This window comes from Chiloscyllium punctatum, chromosome 23, assembly GCF_047496795.1.
Source record: "Chiloscyllium punctatum isolate Juve2018m chromosome 23, sChiPun1.3, whole genome shotgun sequence".
Classification (NCBI taxonomy): domain Eukaryota; kingdom Metazoa; phylum Chordata; class Chondrichthyes; order Orectolobiformes; family Hemiscylliidae; genus Chiloscyllium; species Chiloscyllium punctatum.
Window position 1 is genome coordinate 74,961,499 of NC_092761.1, and position 16,022 is coordinate 74,977,520.

At 39.3% G+C, this 16,022-nt stretch overlaps 1 protein-coding gene across 18 annotated transcripts in view; it reads left to right on the forward strand.

Annotated features, from left to right (window-relative positions):
* The window catches only part of ncam1a (neural cell adhesion molecule 1a), a 497,275-nt gene that overhangs the window by 307,879 nt on the left and 173,374 nt on the right, over positions 1 to 16,022 (forward strand). For all 18 annotated transcript variants that reach the window (XM_072593194.1, XM_072593195.1, XM_072593196.1 and 15 more), the window contains exons 3-6: positions 2,739 to 2,951; positions 3,601 to 3,744; positions 12,886 to 13,023; positions 13,541 to 13,658. In XM_072593194.1, coding sequence (XP_072449295.1) covers positions 2,739 to 2,951; positions 3,601 to 3,744; positions 12,886 to 13,023; positions 13,541 to 13,658 — 613 coding nt within the window. The remainder of the gene's footprint in view (positions 1 to 2,738; positions 2,952 to 3,600; positions 3,745 to 12,885; positions 13,024 to 13,540; positions 13,659 to 16,022) is intronic.

The window sequence follows — 16,022 nt, forward strand, 5'->3', positions numbered from 1 at the left end:
TGTCCACTTGAACTGAACCAAATGTTCAAATCCTTGGCTGATCTAATTTTCATAAATCAGAATGAAATAAGAGAGAGGAGAAAACCCAGGGCAACTGCGGAGTGTTTTTGAACACCATTCCATTTATTGAAATGATTTATCTTTCACCCAGGCAAAAATAGAAATGGTGTGTTATACACTGTATTTAATACTTAATCAGAGCATGAGGAGATGTTCTAGCTCAAGCTATTCTACACTGTCAAGTGCCTGCACAGAAATGCAACCTGTACTGTCGTATAAATATCTCAATTGGCACTATAATTTACAGACACTTTTATGGGTGGGCAAGACCGTAATTCCTGTGTTGTAGATCATTTGTCTTCCTCAAGGAATTTCCAGCATTTTAATCATGAGGTTTCCTTTGTAGCATTGATTAATGATAACACAAAGACATTTTCTCCTTTCTCCACTACTCCACTTCATACCAATCTGTTTTCTACTTGGTATTCTTGGTGCATGCATGTCAACAGAGTCTCAAGTCTGTCTGATTTTGCAGTCACTGAGCTTAATGGATAGAAGATCATGGGTTTGGATTGCAAAATTTCTAGGTATGCTTTCCTACTGTGTGTTAGATGGGCTGAAGTGGAAAAACCTCTTTATATTTGCTCAACATATCATTTAGATCTAAAATAGCAATCAAATTGGTTGTGCAAGATTTTGACTTAATTTTTTATTGATATAGTAATGAAATTTACAATTTTAAAATGAGAAGCATGCAATGAATTATGTTTATTCAACATTGGATGGATTAAATTAGGCAGAACTGTAGTTAGAAAAATGACTACTCAATTTGAACTGTAAACTTGATTTGATTGAACAAAGTCTATTAAATGTCAGGAAGTTAATTGGAATGCAAATGCTGTGATTTTTGCACGTTAAAAGAAATGCTTAAATCATGGAAATTGCTCACTCATTTGGAGGTTTTTAGATCAAGTGTTAAGTAGTTGTTGACTAAACAAATATTAAATTGGACATCACCTTTTCCAAGTATCTGTCCACATTTTCAGCTTTTATTATGTAAAGCCCTAACCCTATTGCTTTTATTATGTAAATTTTAATTTATCAGCACCAAATGCTCTGTCACAAAATCTTTGGCATATTATTAAAATTAAAGTGCATGTAGCAAAAAAGATATATGATTGATTGACAACAGCTCTTACTCAAACTGCTGAAGACTCCAGGCCAGTGACATGAAATTGAGTACTATCAGAGCACTCTGATTATAAATAGCAAGAATTGGGCCTTTGGAGTTTACTAACAAATATGCACGTAACTGATCTTGGTTATGCAAATTTTGTTTAACGAGTTGCTTCAAAGTTTTCGTAGTACTTCGGACTCCTGGTACCAATACTGCCTACATTAGTCATGGTGTGACTTGAATTAGAATCGAAATTGAACTCAGGATCTTCACTGTCAAATGCCTAGTAGTAGAAGATCAAAGAAAACATTTTTGTTAATATAATATCTGCTCAAGTAGCACTTTGCATAGAGTGTGCACCTTTGGTCTTTCTGACTTACAATTTAAAAGATATATGGGCCAAGTTAAATAGCTACCCTTGTGAAGAAATACTGAGAGGAATTTCTTACAATTACCTTATATCTGTCCAATGTAATGCAGGTAGCAAACCAGCTTCCTCCTGTCTGCTCATTTGAGCGACTATAAGGCTACTCTCATTAGAGTCAGACACTGGGGTCATCATACCTCGAACGAGGGGAGAGGTTGAGGTGGAGAGTAATGGTAACTTCAGCTGGTGCAGGACCTGAACCCACTCTGTAGGCATCATACTACTTTACAAACCAATTGCCAACCAACTGAGCTAAACCTCTGCTCCGAAAGTGGGGAGGCGGGTATAGGGGTGGTGGTGTTGGTCATTGAATACATTTTATGATAGAAGTGGACAAATTCTCGTTAGACAGGAGAATCAGAAGTTATCAAAGGTGATCATGGTTGATCTGTACCTTCCCTCCATTCCCCTATCCACTCATCCAACTTCCATTCCATATCCCCATTTTGAAGAAGAGGAAAGATTAACTGCCCAGTTTTCATCAGCAAACCGTTTCCACAATCACGAATATTGAGTGGGCTCATGTTTGAGACAGGGAACATGTATCAGTTATAGATTAGTAAATGCATATGTCTGGTTAGATTCAGTGTAATGGTGAATTCCAGGATATCATAGCATTTCACAAGAGTAATTTTCAGTGACTCTCTCTCAGTATTGAGAATTGAATAACTTTCACATTGGCATCTGGTATCTTTACTAGTATGTTAACATTTTATATTTTTAACACTATCAATAAATAAGAGATGGAAACAGATTATTGGTTGTTATTAATAAAACAAAGCTTCAGTGCGTTCATAAGGCATTTCCCTTACTACAGTTCAAATAGTTTGATGACTGGTATGCCATATTTGAGAAATGTCATACAAAAGTGTAAAGCACATGCCTTCTCATGCAGTTCATCATAATTTCTAGTCTGTGATTTTAATTTGAGCATTTACAAAAGGCAAATTATAAAATAATCGGTGTATGTAATTGAACCCAAGCAACAGAGGTACAATGAGTAGCTCCTGAATGGACAGATGCTAAGTCACCTTTGATTTCTAAACTGTCAATCTGCATTTCGTAGTTACCTGAAGCATTGCATTGAGTACATAAGCTAAATATGTGTATCTCATTATCTTTTTTTTATTTTAGCGACTGGAGATGTTAGCAGCATTTCCTGGTATCTGCCTAATGGTCAAAAAATTGATCCAAATCAACAACGGATTGCTGTTGCGACAGTAAATGAAATATCCTCCAGCCTGACTCTCTACAGTGCCAGAATTGATGATGCTGGCATTTACAAATGTGTGGCAACATCAAAAGATGGGAACGACTCGGAGGCTACAGTTAATGTTAAGATCTACCGTAAGACATTTAGTAATTTTTTTTTTACAAGTTTTATTTTGGATGGGTCTGTGCCTTTAAACAAAAATCTTAACATTGATAGCCCAGTTGCAACATCTTGATCACTTTTCTCAGTCTTCTACAGCAATCTTCAAGGCCCCAGTCCACTTCATCTGAGGTCATTATGTCACAACGTGGGTCTCATCTGTGATGCATTCTCATTGCGTAATGCCACCACTACTTTGGCTAAGATGTGCAGTCCCCAGTTTATACCCCATTGATTCCTACTGTTTGGAAAGGCTGGTTGCAAGAGGCTTTGTTTATCCAAACTCTTACAACTTTGGAGTTCATCCTGAGGATCAATTCGAGCACAGCTATGAAATTCTCTGCATCAAATAATATTTTGCATCTTCTAACATTTAAACCAGTGGAAAGCTGCTATCCTGATGGGCACTGGAAATTTTTACTTTGCCGATCCAAGATTGCAGTGATTATTTTTCCTCAAATTTTAACTTCCATCATATTTAGCTATTGTAAGTGAAAAAACCTACCTCCGATACTAAGACAGAGGAAGAAGGGGAAAGAAACAAGATCCAAAGAGTATGAATGAAATTGTAAATACACTGAAAACTTCCTAAGTGTCTTGCATCTTCCTCTTTATTTTCAACAGAGAAACTTGAATTCAGAAATGCCCCTTCACCACAGGAGTTCAAAGTGGGTGATGATGCAGTTGTCATTTGTGATTCTGTCAGTTCACCTCCACCGACCATCACTTGGAAGCACAGAGGCAGAGATGTTCTAATGAAGAAAGACGGTGAGCTAAAAATTAATCTATGATCTCAATTTTACAAACTGTGATAGTAAACTGTAAAAGTAATACTTTTGCAATTGTCTGTCTGATTAGTGGGTGATTAATTGTGGTTGTTCTGGCGTGCATTTTCAAATACTTAAGTTTAAAGTATTCAGTCTGTTTGTTTCTATAATCATGCTTCTTGGGCTGTGCTCATGACTAATGGAAGTTGATATTGATTAAAATAGCATTCACTACCCAGCAAACAGTGCCCTTTTCTTTCCAACATTTGGACTTAATTAGCTCTGATTTGACTATCACAGGAATGCGTTGCCCTGTTTTCAAACAAATAGCAGCGTACTCCTGTGGATTGTCAGCTAGAATGGGGGTTAGGGAGAGAAGTCAGGATTCTAATTGGCTTATTGCACAAGGAGAATGGATGTAAAGGTAGCTAAATGGATAATTTTTATCTTGTCAATGAAAGAGGTAAAATGCTTGCCCTGGTCTGAGATGAGGCAAGAATGGTTGAAGGTAATGGTAGGAAAAGGAAAACGAAAATTGAAACATATCGACTCTTCAACTTGGATCTTAAAATATTATATGGTTTGATAAAAGTAAATGTGGTCTAAAAGAGCTTGATGGTGTCTATAAATAGTTCCATTGAGAGGCTGTCAATTCTGTAAGGGCATGATCAGGTTTCCACACTGAAAATTGGAATAATGATGGTGATAATGTTACGTGGGCTGGGGAGCATTCAAAGTGGGTGGACTATCATTTTTTTTTGTCATTCATGGTGGATATTCAGCAGTGATTTGAAGAAACCTCAGTGATGCCCAGAAACATTTGCAGTCATCGTCAGTCAGAATTGCCAACCAGATGATCTCACCTCTGTCTCTTTCTGAGATTCCCTCCACCTAATATGAGATGGCTGAAGGAACCTGCTACTACAAAGGTAACATCCCACCAATAGCACAAGCAAGCTATGCCCCAGAACTAGCCACTCCTTGAATTACACTGTACCAATGCAGGTACAGCATTGGCATGTATCCAAAATGGCGAAAAGTTGCCCACATCCACGAAAAGCAGGACAACTCAGCCAATTACCAGGCCACCCTTCTTGTTGATTATCAGCAAATTGTGAGAAGATGTTGTTGACAATACTTCCTAACAGTATATATAAAGCAGTAACCTTCTCATTGACGTTTAGCTGGGATTTGGCCAATGCCACTTAGCTCCTGTCCAAACATGGACAAACCTTGGCAAAAGGCAGTGTTTGACCAGGCATAGCATTACAGCATCTAAGCAAAAGTGACGTCAAAGGGAATTGGGAACATTCCTGCTGTTTGCCGTCCAATCTAGCACAAAGGGAAGCTGGTTAAAACAGTTGACAGTCAAACAACTCAAATCCAGGACATTACCCTGAGGAACTCCTACAGCAGTGTCATTGGGCCAGCTGACTTCAACTCCTTTATCAATGATCATTCCCTCTATCATAAACTCCAGAGGTTGGAATCTTTGCTGATGGTTACACAACATTCAGCACCATATGTGACACATCAGTAAGCTGTGCATGGTCAAATGCAACAAGACCTGGACTGCGCCCAGATGTGGAATGTGTGTGGAATGAATATTATTGATGATTTCCAACAAGAGGCAATCTAACCATTTCCCTTTAATAGCAAATTTCCCAGTACCAACATCATGGAAGGTTACTACTGATCAGAAATTGGACCAGCCATGTAACTAACGTGGCTCCAAGAACAGGTCAGAAACTGGAAATTCCTGTGAGGCATAACTCAACTCCTGACTCCCACTGTCTACAAACATGACGGAATGCTTTCTGCTTGCCTGGATGTTTGACATATTATCCACTACCTTTAAACATTCGCTAACTCCACCCTTGATCTACAGTGGCAATAGCATGTATCATCTAGAAAATCCCCTTCCAGAATCACAACAACCTTCTCTTCACTCATCTGCATATTTCAAATTTATATCCTTTACAGATTGTGTAATCTTTCCATATTATTAATTCTAAAGATTGTATTACATCACACTTCATTGCATCAAACTCCACTTGCCATGCCTTTGCCCAGTTCACAGGAACATAGGATCCCTACAGTGAGGAAAAAGGCCATTTTGCCCATCGAGTCTGCACCGACCACTGAAACACATCCCAGCTAGACACAACCCTCACCCTATCCCTATAACTCTGCATTTCCCGTGGCTAACCCACTCAGTCTACTCATCCCTGGACACTATGGGATAATTTACCATGGCCAGTCCACCTAACCTGCACATCTTTGACTGTGGGAGGAAACCAGAGCACCTGGCAGAAACCCCTGCAGACACAAGGAGAACATGCAAACTTCAGCTGAGGCTGGAATCGAACCCGGGTGCCTGGTGGTGTAAGTAGTGGTGGTGGTGGTCAAACAACTCAAATTCAGGACGTTGCTGTAGGAGTTCCTCGGGGTAGTGTCCTTGGCCCAGCCATCCTCAATTCCTTTTTCAATGATCGTCCCTTTATCATAAACTCAGAGGCGATTGCACTGAGCAGTGCAAACCAGCTTGCCTGGAATCCCTAAAACTTAAAGGTGGCAGAGCAAATTGTTAAGGTGGTTACGGACACAAACAAGGGAATGGAATGTAAAAGAAAAGAAATCAAGTGGAATTGTTTACATCAGTGGATAGGTTCAGCTGGAATACTGAGGACAATTGTAGGGCACTACGCTTGAAGGCAGACGTATAAGCTTTAGCAAGGGAGAAGGTTTTACCAGGATTTACTAGAGAAAGGCACTACCTTTATAAAGAAAGGCTTGTGGAACGTACAAGGTTCAGAGGTAACCTAATAAAGGTTTCAAGATGGGAGCTGCATTGAGAATAGATGGAGAAAGACTCGTCCCTTTGGCAAGAGGTCAGAGAGAAAAGATCATTGACAGAGCAAAGTATGAGGCTCGTTGTTGAACATGCATGATTATGGACTAAAAACAGGGTTAAGGGTCCGGATATGACTGCTCTTTTAAAGAGGTCAGACAGGGCAAATTGATTCCTTCTGTGCTGTATGTTTCCATCATTCTAAATAGACACACAGTTACACAGGCAGGGTGGAGATTAAATGTGCCATGTCATGGCCAGATGGAAAGCCAATAACAACTGTCAGTACGATTCTTGTCAGTTGTCATCATCATTGGCCCCTCTCAGACGAGAATGACCCTCTTTGCACTCTCGGTGAGTCCGTAGGTGGCTGCACAAACTGATAAATAGGTGCAGCAGCTGTTACACTTGGGGCAGGTGGTCATCACAGAACAGGGGTGGGTGGGGCATTGGTGCAGCAGCACACTCCTTTCATTGTTTTTGCCTGGCTTCTGCTTTTTCCCTGACGACAAGTTTCGTGGTGCTCAGATGCCACTCCTCCACTTTGGATGGTCCTGTGCCAGTGATTGCCAGGGGTCTGTGGGAATATCCCATTTGGCCAGTGAGGCCTTTAGGGTATCCCTGAAGCACTTCCACTATCCACCTCGGACTGTCTTATCATTTCAGAGCTGGGAGTAGAGCACCTGCTTGGGTAGTCTCGTGTTGGTCATACTGACGGTGTGCCCAGCCCATCACAGCTGATCAAGGGGGGTCAGTGCATCAATGCTACTGATGTTGGGTTGAGGTTGCTGGTGTTGGTGCGTCTTTCTTGTCTGTATCACTTCAGTGGTAGCAAAGAGTGGGCTGCTGCTCTCTGCGGCATGCAGGTATGGGGGATGTCGGACCTGGTCAGTTTAAATTCTATATTTGTAACCTGGTTAGGACCTTAGAATATTTAATGTGGAAATTGTGGCAGCTGTGACAATTCAGAGTTTATTTCTAAGCTTGAGGGCCAGCAGCCAAAGAGAAACATAAAGCTTTGTTGGGAAGCCTTGTGTATTAATGACAAATTAATTATCCCCATTAACAGCGGTGTTAAATAGATATGATTCATTTCTGAATCATAGAGGTAAGCACACAAAGAAGCTGGAACCCAAACCTAATTAAGTCTGCTTTGCAAGGTTCATTTCTGCTTGAAATTGTTTACGTCTGTGAAATCCTTTTCTCGTTGGTCTTCGACTGCCAGGAACATTTCGAAGTTGGTCAGTTGTGATTAGTATGAAAGACTGCATTTTCTAAACCTATCTTAGTGCCAGCTTGGATATCAAGGCCAAGCGAGAGATCAGACAAGACCGGCATTCTTTTGTGCTCCTGTTTTCCTGTGTGGCTCTGTGACTGAGGGGCTCTGTAAAGTTCAGTGTTGCATTCTTTCAGAGATCAAGTAAGGTCCTAAACCGGTGTGTCACCGTTGAATTGTACTCGGCAGTTACGAAGGAGGTATTGAGAACTTGTCTTGTTTTTAAGCTTGTCCTGGATTGCAGAAGCCAACTAAGTGATGGGTTGAAGAGAAGATAAAAACAAACACCATATGTGGAAAGACCGGTACCCGTCTGGTGGTTGCTGAAGTGGAGATGTTGTAGGAGAGTGGCCCAGTGACTCGTCCCATAGCAACATGCCCATAATGTTGTTGAGTGGAGGCAGCTGTTAAAAAGGACAAAGAACAAAGAAAATTTACAGCCCAGGAACCGGCTCTTCGGTCCTCTAAGCCTGAGCCAATCCAAATCCACTGTCTAAACCTGTCGCCTATTTCCTAAGCATCTGTATCCCTCTGCTCCCCATTACTCATGATTCTGTCCAGATGCAACTTAAATGAATCTACTGTGCCTGCCTCTACCATCTCCACTGGCAACGCATTTCAGGCACTTACCACCCTCTGTAAAGTACTTGCCATGTGTATCCCCCTTAAACTTTTCATCTCTCACCTTGAAAGTGTGACCTCTCGTTACTGAATCCTTCACCCTGGGAAAAAGCTTTTCTCTATTTACCCTGTCTATGATCACAGCCGTTGGATTCGTGTTAGCTGTAGGAACCTTGCAGCTGATCATGTAGCTCCACATCATCATATTTGTTGACCCAAGTCTTTGTCAGCTTTCTGCACGTGGTGCAGCCAAATTTGCTACTGGCTGCTGAATCACTGCATTATAGGCAGTGACTCTGAAGAAAGAGTCAGCTTTACTTGTGCGCTTCTGAAGAATCCTCCAGCAATATGGAACAGACCCTGACCTTGGCAGTGGCACCCGCTTTCCATGAAATAATTACATTCGATTTTTAAGTTTTGATATTGAAATGCTGTCACCACGTAAAAATTTCCCAGTCTTCTGTGAATGTTGATTTATGTCCCACTGACTGTAGATATACATCTTCAGGGTACACACTTTCACCTCACCTCACTTTCACACATTTTCTAGCATCTTTTCTTTAATCCTCTTTATATCTAAAAGACTATAAAGTGAGATTCCATTGGCATATTGATGTTACTGGATGGAGAAGGGAGGAGTAACAATTTAATATGTCATATATCGGTCAACAACTAACAATAACTAAATACCCAGAATAAAAATGCGTGTGTCAGAATCTTGGGAAATTAGTTGCAGGTTGAAGTGACTTCTCTCGGTTTAATTAAATATGCATCTGTATTAAACGAAATCTTTCTAATTCCCACTTTCTCAACATCAAAATAAATCTGGAAGACAGATCCCATAGAGAGTAATTAACAAATTCCTGATTTATTACTTTCCATAAAACAGCCCGAAAGAGGATTAATGAAAACAAATATCAGGTTTATGAAGTAAAGTTGACTCAAGCATTGCATTTGATGTGATTTATGAATTTATTCTGTAGCAGTATAATTTTACTTCACACAATAAACATAATTAGCAATTTCTAGCTTAAGGCATACTGTGTGCCCCCTTGAATCCAAACAAGAATTGGGAACAGGCCATTCAGCCCTTGAGCCTGCTCCATGATTCTACATGCAATAAGATCTCCCTGCCTGGTAGTGGTTGGGGGTTCAGGGAGGGGGAAGAGGGGGTGAGGTGGCAGGATTTGAGCCTGTGTCCCCAGCTGGGTGTCTGGATCATCAGTCCAGTGATAATACTAGTAGGCCATCACACCTTTTTCAAAAAGAAAGTTGGAAAATTTCCACCTGTTGATTAACCACCTTTGCAACTTTGAATAATAGAATTTAAAGCATTAAATTTAGAAGTTAGAACATTGGTTTACGACTATTAATTCTGTCTTGCATATACAAATCATGCAGTGAATTTGTATTGAAATCTCGCTTTTTTTTTGTTTCTGCCCATTACCACACACAACCTGTTTGTGCTTCGATTGTTGGGATCACCTGACAGTTTTCTGTGTTACACAAGAGTTTTTGGAAATTGCATTCAGTTAAGCCATTTCTTCTTTCTAATCGAGAGCTTCACATGGTTCTGTGAAAGATAATGTCCTGCTAATCGAGCTCCTGTCAGTGTGAGCTTGATCTCTGTGAATGTTGTCAGTGTTAATTTTATTTGCAGACCTTCTCATGACAGACCAATAGTTGTCATTCTGTTTTAGCAGTCGACATGCTTATGCATGCAAAAATATTTTATGCGAATTTAACTTCCAAGTAATTTGAGCAAGAAATTATCTCCTGATTTTATCCACTGTCATGACACCAGTGTTGGTGCACTGTTTCCATGGTGTGAATGTTCTGTGCAAGCCCTTCTTTATTGTACATCTTGCACAGACCAATTTGAGCATGTCTTGACAGCTACTCATTTCCTATAACACAAAAGCTCAGACATGACGGTATTTAAGCAGCAGTTGGCTAAAGAAATGGTCCACTGCAGCTTATCCTTGCAATGTAAAAATCTCATGAGAAGATTAAATCCTTCCTATACCTGCTTCGACAGCATCAGTATCCGCAACTGATACTCTACGCAACCCAGCAACTGTCACATTCACCAAGCATTGCTACCCAGATTTAACCATGGCACGTGGTGTTAAAGTGGGGCTCACCATTTTACCACTTACTCAGGTCTTAACAAAAATACCTTGTATTTCCAGTGTATCTTTATTTTATAAAATTACTTAAGGTGCTTTACAGGGAACTGAGAGAAGCATTTATTGAATTTGTAGCTAAAGTTAATTCCAACAGTCATCCTCAAACCTAATTGTAACAAGGAATTCCGTAAATAGGAAATAAAATTCAGCACAATGACAAAAATGAATTTGTCACTTTATGTGGTACAATTATAGGTTTTGGACAAATGTTCCAGCTGTCAAAAAGTGTCAGTGAATTGAATAGAAATGATGGTTCCTGTGTCTTACAATGTAATATTGTGAGTGTAGCTCATTAACTGTGCTATTCATGCTGGTTGCACTCTTGTTGTTAACGTGATCAAGTAACACCATGTTGACGTGCTGCTTGGATCTGAATCAACATCTAAGGCAAAGCTACCTCACCTGTTTTCTGCTGTGACCCTGTTTTAATATTTCACATTTGCTATGACCCAACTGGGAAGATTTATGGGTTTGGGTGTTCAAATTGATATAGAATCCCTACAGTGTGGAAACAGGCCATTTGTCCCAACAAGTCCACACTGACCCTCCAAAGAATAACCACCCAGACCAATTCCCCTACTCTATTATCCAATATTTACCCCTGACTAATGCACCTAACCATCTCTGAAGACAATGGACAATTTAGCACAGCCAATTCACCTAACCTGCACATCTTTGGATTTTGGTAGGAAACCCACACAGACATGGGGAGAATGTTCAAACACCACGCAGACAGTCACCCAAGGATAGAATCGAACCTGTGTCCCTGGTGCTGTGAGGCAACAGTGCTAACTAATGAGCCACTGTGCCACCCTGATAGAGACAATAGAGAGCAACAAAAAAAAGCACACAATTAAATATCAACTGTTTTAGGCCCTACTGGTGTTTGCACTTCAGCCTCAGATCATTAGGCCATGCCCCCAAACAAAAAGCATTGAAAGGGACCTTGCAGCAAATTAACGCTGGTTATATCAGAGTTTTTAAACTATGCTGTTGCTGTCTCGGAGCTGGCAACAACACTTATTCGTCCCAACATTCCATGAGGGAGAAGCAATCCATTGTTTGGAAACTTTTGGTATAAGGTAATATACCAAATTGCAACCACCTCGTCCATTTTTATTTCTGATCACATGATGTGATCTGAGAATCCAAATATCAAAATGGAAATGTGCTATGTCTTTGTTTTGAAATCCTTTTAGGTACTTGAGATTAGCTTTTGAGCAACTTGCCAAAAGAAAGAGTAGAATTCATAGATTCTGTTCAGGATTTAATAAAAAGAAGTTCTAGCTGCATTGTGCCTTTAATGTAGAAAATTACTTAAAGTGTTTACAGAGAATTGAGAGAAGCATTTATTGAATTTTTAAGCTAAAGTGAATTCCAATAATCGTTCTCAAACTTAATTGTGGCAAAGAAATTCTGCAAATAGAAGCTCAAATTCAGTACAATGAGGAAAACAGATTGGTTACTTTATGTAGTACAATAGCTGGTTTTTGGATCAAGAATATAGCTGTCAAAAAATGTCAGTTATTGGAAGTGATAAGTACTATGTATTACTAAGTTGTGTGTGAACTAGAAACAAAATGGACACCTAGCTCATAAAACACAGATTAACTTCAAGGTAATAATTGTAGGAATTATCAAGCAGCAAACTGGGTGTTTTTTTTTTCTGCTGGGTAGAGCAGACCTCCAGTTCTTTCTTTCTGTGTGGGTTTTTAGTCTGGTGGGGTTTGGATGTGACCTTCATGAGCATGTCATTCAGGCAACTGAGAATGAAATATTTCTTTTTGACAAATGAAGCAAAAATTGGTCATTATGAGTACAAAGCAGGATTTCATGTTTGAGCTTGTACCAACATTCATGGTAACACTATCACCCAGTCAAAATACACCCTTTGGATCATCTTATTAAATAGGTCTATTTGTATTATGTTCCCACCATTCCATTTGTCCAGGAATCTGGAGATTGTGACAATTCTTGGGAATACTATAGGAGAAGCAAACTGTATTTTAATGAGAAATGCAGTCCCAGTTTATGAACAAGGAAGAGAAAGAGCATCATGATTGAAAGAAAAATGATCTGAAGGAGAAAGCTCCAAAGTTAGAGAGTAGAAATCTTTAACCTCTGGGTTTTGTGAGGTAAATTACTTCGATTGCTTTGCTTTTATAAAATATGAGTACTGATGATTTCCAATTTTTATTATTTTAGATCGTTTTACTATGCTTCCCAACAACTACTTGCAAATTCGCCGTATTAAGAAGACAGATGAAGGGACTTACAGATGTGAAGGAATAATTGCTGCCCGTGGTGAAATCAAATTCAAGGATATAAGGGTTATTGTTAATGGTAAGTTGTTTAATTCTCAATATTTTGGTCATTAACCCAGATTGGTAAATTGCACAGCTCTTCAGTTTAAATAAAACATTGTTCAAAGCAAATGTATGCAGTTGTTATTTACCACCTCATCTCATTTTCCAAGCTGTTTCATAAACAAAAGCAACAGTTTGCATTTATATTACACTCCATAAATAGAAGTAATAAAATGAAGGCTGAATCCAGAGGAATAGAAGACACTGAAGGGGATATAAAAATAAATCCTTGGGACTATGGAGGTAATGATGTGGGAAGATAGAAAAACATTTGCTATAAAATGACCTAAATGTGCTTGTGTATATGATCGGGTAAATAGAAACTAAACCATGAATGGGCAGTCATATGTAACTTGAAAACCGAGAGGCAATAGAGGATGTCATAGTGAAATGTTGCAGATGAGGGATAATGGACCACGGAAAATGGCATTCATGATTATTCTTTTTTTATATATATTGTCACCTTACATGGTATTCACACTCTTTTGTTACAGTTCCTCCCAGCATACATCCCCGAGACATGGTGGTGAATGCCACAGCGCACAGTGGCCAGTCTGTGACATTGACTTGTGATTCAGATGGATTCCCACAGCCAGAGGTGACCTGGATGAGGTAAGATTAATAAAATTTGAACAAGAATTAAGATTATTCTGACTGCTTTGGAATTGCTTTCTGTTCAGACAGTGATAATTAAATCATTGAAAGGTTCCAGAGATCTTTTCCATTGAATAGATTTCAACTTGTTGCTCCAAATATATTTTTTCAAATTATGGAATATAAAAATCAATCAATAGTATTTTTTAATATCTAACTTGAGTATTAGTAACTAAAACACTTTTCAATGAAGCTTTTTGTCCTGTGCTCATTAGGATAATACATAAGAAAACAAATTTACCGGGAATGCGAACATTTGCACTGTATGGGAGGAAAGCACTGATTGGTTTCCAAGTGCACGCTGATCGAGGAATTGCCATGGAGAATGTCCCAGTTCAAGATGATAGGCAATTAACAGTCAGATTTGTGTAAATTTAAATCAGTCAAGTTGACAAAGTGAACCAGGCCAAAACTGTCACCTATTTTGTTGGGTATAGTGTTCACATGTTCTTTCCGTCTGCAGACAAGTCCCTGTGAATTAACAATACAAATACTGGAATTGCAAAGTCTGTTGGATTGTATCAGATAACCTTCAGCTGTTCACAACAAGCAAGTTGCTGACTGTACCCAATCAGTTTGCATTTGCAAAACCTGTAACACAATTAGTGATATTAGATGTGATTCCTCACTTGGGCAGCATTTGTAGGGTAATCATGAGTATGCTAACCATTCCGCTGATGATCAGTTTAGGATTGTGTCAATTGAATTCAATGTATTGGAAGCTATATATACCATTGTCTTTTAAGCTCTTTAAGGAATAAATGTGCATGGTAACTGTTCAAATCCATGAAATAGGTGACAGCCTTTCATTGATTCATTATGTGCAGCACACATGTTAATATTCCCCTTGAATTGCTTTTTTTGTGAATTGTCCTGATGACTGTACAACAGAAAAAACTGACAAATTGTTTTTTTACTTTTCAGCAGATTAGTGGGTGATCAATCAATTGATCTTGAATCTGGAAATAAATTGTTGCTGCCTTAAACCAATTATTGACTAACATAAGAATGTTTCTTCTTCTAATGTTTGTGAAACTAGAAAAGAAAGCAAGTCATACTATTCATATCTTTCCGAAACAGTTTCCAGTATTAGTTAATCAGCTTTTCAGCTGTGATTTTGAATTAGTAACCACTCTTCTTGTTTTGTGAAACAGATACCTAAGTCCTTTCACTCCTCCATAAATCTATTTTTTTCTCCAAGAAAATACTCCCAGTTTGCTTTGGTGAACTCCATCAGCCACAGTTTTGTGTGCTCACTATCTATATTCCCACATTATCTTCTGCCCCCTTTCTCTCATCTTGTAGAATCATTTATTCCCTACAGTGTGGGAGCAGACCATTTGGCACATTGACCCTCCGATGAGCATCACACCCAGACCCATACCCCCTCTATCCCTGTAACTGCATTTCCCATGGCTAACCCACCTAGCCTGCACACCTTCGACACTATGGGTAATTTAGCATGGCCAGTTCATCTAACCTGCACGTCTTTGGATTGTGGAGAAAACTGGAGGACCTGGAGCAAACTCCACACAGACAGTCAAACAAGGTTGGAATCGAGCCTGCATCCCTGGCACTGTGAGGCAGCAGTGTTAACCACTGAGCCACATAGCTGCTTGGTGTCCTTTGCAACTTGTGTAAATGTGAATTCACTTTTTCACTCCAGTTGTTAATAAATAGTGAAAAACAAGCCCATTGCAAATCACAGGGGAACACTAGTTGTCACATTCTCATAATTGGCGTATGAACCTTTCATTTCTATCCTCTGATATCATGGTCACATTAATTGTCAGTGACTTATTCCAAGGTACTTTCCTTGTGAACTGATTTTTTTTAATCTTCTGTGCAGATCCTGAGCAAATGTGTTCTGCAATTCCACCAACACAACATCCCTTGACTCTCCCCAGTCCACGATTCTGGTGACTTAAAAAAAAGCTCTACAATTACTCAGACATTACCGACCTTTCAGCATTTTTGGAATTTGGATGTACAGTGCTCAACTCCCTTCACATGATCTACTTCAGATTGCAAACCATTTAATGCCATTGCTTATAGCGTTAGCAGGAACTGAGCAGTATATTGACTGATTCTTTTTTGTGATGATGCAGAAAAACACCATTCAACACAATCCAGAATGGTTTATCGTCATAATCAATGAAATGTACACACAGCATACATGTATGCATACATGTCCTTTATCATGCAAACAAATAGCAATTTGGTTTTGTGGGATCCATTCAAGATAACCATGTCAAACTGAATTCATATTAGCCGACAAATGTAGATGAATCTCCTGGTTTTGCTGGTGAAGTGACAAATAAA